Source organism: Dama dama, unplaced genomic scaffold (genome assembly GCF_033118175.1).
Source record: "Dama dama isolate Ldn47 unplaced genomic scaffold, ASM3311817v1 ptg000115l, whole genome shotgun sequence".
Taxonomy (NCBI): Eukaryota; Metazoa; Chordata; class Mammalia; order Artiodactyla; family Cervidae; genus Dama; species Dama dama.
In genome coordinates, this window is record NW_026870926.1 from 985,385 (window position 1) to 994,664 (window position 9,280).

At 39.1% G+C, this 9,280-nt stretch overlaps 1 protein-coding gene across 1 annotated transcript; it reads left to right on the plus strand.

The window, feature by feature from the left end:
* The first annotated feature begins 350 nt into the window (after positions 1-350).
* On the plus strand, positions 351-2,901 carry LOC133053692 (S100P-binding protein-like). The gene has a single exon (XM_061138213.1). It carries the CDS (start codon positions 529-531, stop codon positions 1,798-1,800), a length of 1,272 nt encoding a protein of 423 aa, XP_060994196.1. The 5' UTR covers positions 351-528; the 3' UTR covers positions 1,801-2,901.
* The last annotated feature ends 6,379 nt before the right edge of the window (positions 2,902-9,280 follow it).

Consider the following 9,280-nt stretch of genomic DNA (forward strand, 5'->3'; position numbering starts at 1 on the left):
ATGAGGAGCATGAAACGGTCTGAAAAATAGGAGGAGCATGATGCGGTGTTCAAAAACATGAAGAGCCTGAAAAGGTGTGAAAAATATGAAGAGCTTCAAGAGGTGTGAAATAAATGAGGAGCATGAAACGGTCTGAAAAATAGGAGGAGCATGAAACGGAGTTCAAAAACATGAAGAGCCTGAAAACGTGTGAAAAATAAAAAGAACTTCAAAAAATGTCAAAAATATGACGAGCTTGAAACGGTCTGAACAACAGGAGGAGCATGAAACGGTGTTCAAAAACATGAAGAGCCTGAAAAGGTGTGAAAAATATGAAGATCTTCAAAAGTTGTCAAAAGGCAGTCGTTCGCCTAGGCTGTGGCCCGGCTTCCGGAGATGAAATGATGTGATGCCTGGGATTTGCTTCAAAGAAGGTGGGAGTCAATCATTTTGACAAGTCTCCCGAAAGGAACAGCTAGCAGGAGCTGAACCCTTTTTCCATTTGGTCTCGTGGCAAAGGCAGAGATCACACCAGCAGTTCCATACAATATGATGTGCTCACTAGTGCCCTCTGAACAGTCTTCTGGTACCTCTCTCTTGCCTAAAGACAATGCTCCTTTTTCTTGGAGTTCCTTGGATGAGGATGAATTGGATGACTCCTTGCTGGAGCTATCTGATGGAGAAGATGATGGCCATTTCAGTTTCACAGAGGAACAGATTCAGGAACTCTTGAAGGATGATGACCTATCAAATGAGCACTTTCCTTGGGGAGGAGGGTTGCCTAATGATGACAGCAGGAATGTTGAGAAGGGAGAGAAGGGGAGTCAAATTCCACTTGACACTCCCCAAGAGAAAGATTCACCATACAACATGGGACCAGAAGCTGAGACCCCTGACACATTCAAACTACCTCAACTAACTACATCAGTTGGTCATGGACCAACTCCTACTAAACCATTGAACAGACGCTTTGCACTAGAAAAGAATCTTATAAAAGTTACAGTTGCACCATTTGATCCAACAGTTTGTGATGTTGTACTTGATAAGGACAAGACTTATGTGTCCAAAGTTACATCCAGAGTTACTGAAAAACCCTCCTCCCTTGGGGAAGAGATGAGAGAAGATGATCTTAGCCCAAATGAGAGCACACTTTGCACAGAATCTGAAGGGATCAGCCCCAATAACTCTGCCTATGATGGGCCCCCACTCCCTTCTTCAAACAATAATTTTCAACATACTGTCTCTGATAAAAATATATCCAACAGTAAGAAACCTACGCCTGTATTCTCTCAGATCTTGGACCATTCAGAGACTTCTAATACAGGGTCATCCTGGAGAAATGGATCATATAAATCAAGTTTTGAAATGAAGTTACCAGTTTCCAGTTCATCAAGCAAACAGGATGTTCTTGACAAGGATTCTGGGAAGCTAAAGGTCCATGAAAAAAGACTAGGCAAAGTCATTCCTGTTCTGCAAACCAAAACAAGGACTAATGTTCCGACATTTTCACCGTCAGACCTGGAAAAGCAGAAGCAAAGTTATCTCAGGAATGTCATTGCTCATATAGAAGACCCAGTGGATTCAAACCAAGGTACCTTGGGGGAGCTGTGTGCCTTGATGGATCAAGTTCATCACATGCACAACCAGAAATGGCAGCATCCTTCAGACCTCACCAGGCGAAACTACGCCCGGTTCCGACAGAGAAATCTGCAAAGATACAGTCTGACCCAGTGGGTTGACCAGAATAAGCGAAGCCACCATCGGTTCCAGCGTCTACCAGATTTCCCATACGGTCCACTTGTCTCCTCCCATCAGCAGTGAAGGACCCTATCCAGGGTCCTGTCCAGAGCAGCATCTCATCTTCTGCTGTTCCATGCATTGTAGATTTCGAATTTTATTTTTCACAATATTTTTATTTAAAGAACTCGTCACCTTTTGGAAATGCATATTGCTGACTTGAAATTTTTTGTATAGGGTCCTTCGTTTCTGTGTGTGTGTATGCATTTAAGCAGTGTTGAGTTGACATAGTTTTAATTTTTTAATTTAAATTAAAGGTGGCTGCCTCCTGAAAGCCAGCATTAAGTCAGAATATCCCGGCTCAAGCAAAGAGCCACCTCTCTGCAGAGGTGAAGTCTACTTCTGGTGCCCAAAAGAAATCATTCTTTAATCTCTTGAAGGAAGAGATTCTTTATCAGGCTGCAAACCAGTTTTAATTATTGCTGATGACTTATAAATGGATACAAGTCACTTTTAACAACCCTTCTTACTTTTTTTATGTGAATCTCTGAATACCCGTCAGTATTTTAAAGTTAGTAATTCAGGACATCTGAAGTAGTTGAAAGGACAAATTAAAAGTGTAAATCTTCTCTTCTTTTTGTACCTACTAGCTGCCTTTATTTTTTTGGCTTTTTTTTTTCCCCATTCTTCATTAAATTTATTTTGCACAGTAGTGTTTACAAGTCTTACATATCTTAACTCTTAACAGAAGACTGGTGACTAACAAACCTCTGTTGATTTGTGGTCTTGTGACTGATTGCCTTCTCTCTCTTTCTTCAAGGATTTTCGTTCCTTCCTTGTTTCCCCAGTGATCTTAGGGCTCTACTGGCATATTCCTGTATGCTTTTGGACATAGAGATGCCGCTTAAGAACAGCCTCATTGCACTCTTTACTGAAGAGCTGCCCACCGAGAGTCTTGACTCTAGGACAGGCCAGAAGGCAGTGCTATTGAGAGGTGTGAGTTGGTCTTCAGTCTCATCTGCTGAACCCAGCTTTGAGTATGAGTTGGCGAGTTAGTTAGTGAGCCTCCATCCTATAGAAGAGACTTTTGAGAAGCTGTCCTTTGTCTCCATTATTAGTTAATAAGAGGTGCCTTTTGATCCAGATGTTTCCACCTCCTCACTTGGTCAGAGGATGTACAGTTTTACAGAACTACTAAAGTGGATTTAAAATAGTTTTGATGAAGCCTGTGCACAAAGCATTACCTGATCTTAAGGATTAGTACTCTTAAGCCAAGTTGATGAGCTTTGTGCAACTACCTTAATGGATGTCTTTGGAGTTTGTTATTCTCTTTACAGACGGCTCTAGACATCTCTTGGGAGATTTTACAGTCTGGCATTTGTGCTCTTGTTCACTCTCAGTGAAGGTTGTACCTAGTTGCTGTAGCACAGCCTGTGATACTGGGCTTACTGCCTGTCAGATTTTGTTCCATCAGCCCCATCTTTGTCTGCAAGTAACCTAACATAAACATCTGCTTTAGAAACTAACTTGGGAGAAACTTGGTCATTGTTACCAGTAAATTTAGATGGATGTCCCTAAGTGTTTACCATTTCTGTCAAGGTGTCTCTTTTCCTTGGAAATTTGGTTGAGAGTCTGGGGCCAAAATGCAAAGGAGAAGTTCTGTTCAAAGGTAAGAGTCAAAATCTGTTATTTCAGTTGGCATTTACAACGTCAGTCATTTCTCCAAGTTCGCGTAAATCAGCTTGATGGAGTAGGACAGACAAACATCCAACTTTGAAACTATAGCACAATTAGAACTAAGTATTGCTGGAATATCTAGCATTGTAGTTGTCTTGTTCCCCACAGATCACCAAGGAGTAAAGGGATGGCCGTTTGCTCGGGCAGAAGTCTTAACTCTCATGCTCTTACCTCCTTGGTGCAGGAAGGTTTAAGACTGACGTGTCACGGGAGCATCGCCTTTGCCAAATCTAATGAGTGACGGGTTATCTTGAAAATGTGACAATCACATTTCCTCTTTGCTCAAATAATTCTGTTTTTCCAAAGCTTTAGCAGCTTAATTAAATCTGTTGGACTGGGGGAGGAGAGAACTGTTCCCTAGCGGTTAACATGGTATTCTTTAAGAACAAAAACAAAGCCAAAGAAAACTTATTATCAGGCATGTTCGCCTTAAAGATGGTAGTGGGTAGAATCTGGAGTTTGAATTTGTTTTTAAAAGCGCTTATGTATCTCATATTTGGTGTTGGCCTCTTAAGTCTAATTTTCATGTAGAATTCTTGCCGTATTGTTTTATTTGAGTAAGGGCTCTGTGCATTGAACTGCCTACCGAGCTTTCTTTATCTGTGATGACATTCTCATCACAGGGGTCTTAACACTGCTGAGTAGACTTGTGCTGTTTACATAGTTTACTTGTAACCAAAAGAGCCTGAAATAACCTATAGTTTTCCATCTGATTTGACCCCAATTTACTTTGGTTGTTGTCAGGATCAATTAAGAAAATGAAGTTTGGTGCCTCCTGTGTATCATGTTTTTCCCCTTGTAGCAGTTGTGTTTAATGTCATTAAAAATAAATAAAAGTTCTTGTCAATGAAAAAAAAAAAAAAAGGTGTCAAAAATATGAGGAGCATGAAACGGTCTGAAAAATAGGAGGAGCATGAAACGGTGTTCAAAAACACGAAGAGCCTGAAAAGGTGTGAAAAATATGAAGAGCTTCAAAAGGTGTCAAAAATATGAGGAGCAGGAAACGGTCTGAAAAATAGGAGGAGCATGAAACGGAGTTCAAAAACATGAAGAGCCTGAAAAGGTGTGAAAAACATAAAGAGCTTCAAAAGGTGTGAAAAATATGAGGAGCATGAAATGGCCTGAAAAATAGGAGGAGCATGAAGCGGTGTTTAAAAACATGAAGAGCCTGAAAAGGTGTGAAAAATATGAAGAGCTTCAAAAGGTGTCAAAAATATGAGAAGCATGAAACGGTCTGAAAAATAGGAGGAGCATGAAGTGGTGTTCAAAACCATGAAGAGTCTGAAAAGGTGTGAAAAATATGAAGAGCTTCAAAAGGTGTCAAAAATATGAGGAGCATGGAACGGTCTGAAAAATAGGAGGAGCATGAAACGGAGTTCAAAAACATGAAGAGCCTGAAAAGGTGTGAAAAACATAAAGAGCTTCAAAAAATGTCAAAAATATGACGAGCTTGAAACGGTCTGAACAACAAGAGGAGCATGAAACGGTGTTCAAAAACATGAAGAGCCTCAAAAGGTGTGAAAAATATGAAGAACTTCAAAAGGTGTCAAAAATATGAGGAGCATGAATCGGTCTGAAAAATGGGAGGAGCATGAAACTGTGTTCAAACACATGAAGAGCCTGAAAAGGTGTGAAAAATATGAAGAGCTTCAAAAAGAGTCAAAAATATGAGGAGCATGTAATGGTCTGAAAAATAGGAGAAGCTTGAAGCGGTGTTGAAAAACATGGAGAGCCTGAATACGTGTGAATAATATACAGAGCTTCAAAAGGTGTGAAAAATATGAAGAGCTTCAAAAGGTGTCAAAATTGAGATGAGTTTGAAATGGTCAGAAAAATAGGAGGAGCATGAAGTGGTGTTGAAAAACATGAAGCGCCTGAAAAGGTGTGAAAAATATGAAGAGCTTCAAAAGGTGTGAAAAATATGAGGAGCATGAAACGGCCTGAAAAATAGGAGGAGCATGAAGCGGTGTTTAAAAACATGAAGAGCCTGAAAAGGTGTGAAAAATATGAAGAGTTTCAAAAGTTGTCAAAAGTATGAGTATGAAACTGTCTGAAAAATAAGAGGAGCATGAAACGGTGTTCAAAAACATGAAGAGCTTGAAAAGGTGTGGAAAATATGAAGAGCTTCAAAAGGTGTCAAAAATATAAGAAGCATGAAACGGTCTGAAAAATAGGAGGAGCATGAAACGGTGTTCAAAAACATGAAGAGCCTGAAAAGTTGGAAAAATATGAAGAGCTTCAAAAGGTGTGAAATATATGAAAGCCTTCAGAAGGTGTGAAATAAATGAGGAGCATGAAACGGTCTGAAAAATAGGAGGAGCATGAGGCGGTGTTGAAAAACATGAAGAGCCTGAAAAGGTGTGAAAAATACGAAGAGCTTCAAAAGGTGTCAAAAATATGAGGAGCATAAAACGGTCTGAAAAATAGGAGCATCATGAAGCGGTGTTCAAAAATATGAAGAGCATGAAAAGGTTTGAAAAATATGAAGAGCTTAAAAATGTGTCAAAAATATGAGGAGAATGAAACGGTCTGAAAAATAGGACGTGCATGAAATGCTGTTCAAAAACATGAAGAGCCTGAAAAGGTGTGAATAATTCGAAGAGCTTCAAAAGGTGTGAAAAATATGAGGAGCATGAAACGTTCTGAAAAATAGGAGGAGCATGAAACGGTGTTCAAAACATGAAGAGCCTGAAAATGTGTGAAAAATATGAAGAGCTTTAAAAGGTGTGAAAAATATGAGGAGCTTGAAAAGGTGTCAAATATGAGATGAGAATGAAATGGTCTGAATAATAGGAGGAGCATGAAGTGGTGTTGAAAAACATGAAGAGGCGGAAAATGTGTGAAATATATGAAGAGCTTCAAAAGGTATCAAAAATATGAGGATCATGAAACAGTCTGGAAAATATGATGAGCATGAAGTGGTGTTGAAAACATGAAGAGCCTGAAAAGGTGTGAAAAATATGAACATCTACAAAAGGTGTCAAAAATATGAGGAGGATGAAACGGTCTGAAAAATAGGAGGAGCATGAAGCGGTGTTTAAAAACATGAAGAGCCTGAAAAGGTGTGAAAAATATGAAGAGTTTCAAAAGTTGTCAAAAGTATGAGTATGAAACTGTCTGAAAAATAAGAGGAGCATGAAACGGTGTTCAAAAACATGAAGAGCTTGAAAAGGTGTGGAAAATATGAAGAGCTTCAAAAGGTGTCAAAAATATAAGAAGCATGAAACGGTCTGAAAAATAGGAGGAGCATGAAACGGTGTTCAAAAACATGAAGAGCCTGAAAAGTTGGAAAAATATGAAGAGCTTCAAAAGGTGTGAAATATATGAAAGCCTTCAGAAGGTGTGAAATAAATGAGGAGCATGAAACGGTCTGAAAAATAGGAGGAGCATGAGGCGGTGTTGAAAAACATGAAGAGCCTGAAAAGGTGTGAAAAATACGAAGAGCTTCAAAAGGTGTCAAAAATATGAGGAGCATAAAACGGTCTGAAAAATAGGAGCATCATGAAGCGGTGTTCAAAAATATGAAGAGCATGAAAAGGTTTGAAAAATATGAAGAGCTTAAAAATGTGTCAAAAATATGAGGAGAATGAAACGGTCTGAAAAATAGGACGTGCATGAAATGCTGTTCAAAAACATGAAGAGCCTGAAAAGGTGTGAATAATTCGAAGAGCTTCAAAAGGTGTGAAAAATATGAGGAGCATGAAACGTTCTGAAAAATAGGAGGAGCATGAAACGGTGTTCAAAACATGAAGAGCCTGAAAATGTGTGAAAAATATGAAGAGCTTTAAAAGGTGTGAAAAATATGAGGAGCTTGAAAAGGTGTCAAATATGAGATGAGAATGAAATGGTCTGAATAATAGGAGGAGCATGAAGTGGTGTTGAAAAACATGAAGAGGCTGAAAATGTGTGAAATATATGAAGAGCTTCAAAAGGTGTCAAAAATATGAGGATCATGAAACAGTCTGGAAAATATGATGAGCATGAAGTGGTGTTGAAAACATGAAGAGCCTGAAAAGGTGTGAAAAATATGAACATCTACAAAAGGTGTCAAAAATATGAGGAGGATGAAACGGTCTGAAAAATAGGAGGAGCATGAAGCGGTGTTGAAAAACATCAAGAGCTTGAAAAGGTGTGAAAAATATAAAGAGCTTCAAAAGGTGTCAAAAATATGAGGAGCATGAAACAATCTGAAAAATAGGAGGAGCATGAAGTGGTGTTCAAATACATGAAGAGCCTGAAATGTTGTGAAAAATATAAAGAGCTTCAAAATGTGTCAAAAATATGAGGTGCATAAAACGGTCTGAAAATATAGCTGGAGCATGAAGCAGTGTTGAAAACATAAAGAGCCTGAAAAGTTGTGAAAAATATGAAGAGCTTTAAAAGGTGTCAAAAATATGAGGAGCATGAAACGGTCTGAAAAAATAGGATGAGCATGAAGTGGTGTTGAAAACATGAAGAGCATGTAAAGGTGTGAAAAATATGAAGAACTTCAAAAGGTGTCAAAAATATGAGGAGCATGAGACGGTGTGAAAAGTACGAGGGTCTGAAGCGGTGTTGAAAAACATGAAGAGCCTGAAAAGTAGTGAAAAATATGAAGAGCTTCAAAGGGTGTCAAAAATATGAGGAGCATGAAACAGTCTAATAAACAGGAGGAGCATGAAGCGCATTTCTCCAAAGAAGACATACAGATGGCTAACAAACACATGAAAAGATGCTCAACATCATTCATTATTAGAGAAGTGCAAATCAAAACCAAAATGAGGTACCATTACACGCCAGTCAGGATGGCTGCTATCCAAAAGTCTACAAGAAATAAATGCTGGAGAGGGTGTGGAGAAAAGGGAACCCTCTTACCCTGTTGGTGGGAATGCAAACTAGTACAGCCACTATGGAAAACAGTGTGGAGATTTCTTAAAAAACTGAAAATAGAACTGCCATATGACCGAGCAATCCCACTTCTGGGCATACACACTGAGGAAACCAGATCTGAAACAGACATGTGCACCCCAATGTTCATCGCAGTACTGTTTATAATAGCCAGGACATGGAAGCAACCTAGATGCCCATCAGCAGATGAATGGATAAGGAAGCTGTGGTACATATACACCATGGAATATTACTCAGCCTTTAAAAAGAATTCATTTGAACCAGTCCTAATGAGACGGATGAAGCTGGAGCCCATTATACAGAGTGAAGTAAGCCAGAAAGATAAAAAACATTACAGCATACTGACACATGTATATGGAATTTAGAAAGGTGATAACGATAACCCTATATGCAGAACAGAAAAAGAGACACAGAAATACAGAACAGATTTTGAACTTTGTGGGAGAATGTGAGGGTGGGATATTTCAAAAGAACAGCATGTATGCTATCTATGGTGAAACAGATCACCAGCCCAGGTGGGATGCACAAGACAAGTGCTCCGGCCTGGTGCACTGGGAAGACCCAAGGAATCGGGTGGAGAGGGAGGTGGGAGGGGGTATCGGGATTGGGAATACATGCAAATCCATGGCTGATGCATATCAATGTATGACAAAACCCACTGGAAAAAAAAATAAAAATAATAAAAAAAAATAAAAAAAAAACCATGAAGAGCCTGAAAAGTTGTGAAAAATATGAAGAGCTTTAAAAGGTGTGAAAAATATGAGGAGCTTGAAAAGGTGTCAAAAATGAGATGAGCATGAAACGGTCTGAATAATAGGAGGAGCATGGAGTGGTGCTGAAAAACATGAAGAGGCTGAAAAGGTGTGAAATATATGAAGAGCTTCAAAAGGTGTCAAAAATAGGAGGAGCATGAAACCGTCTGGAAAATAGGACGAGCATG

Bases quoted from the DNA above. Each gene is read 5' to 3' on its own strand.
- LOC133053692 (XM_061138213.1), top strand. From the start codon at position 529: ATGATGTGCTCACTAGTGCCCTCTGAACAGTCTTCTGGTACCTCTCTC.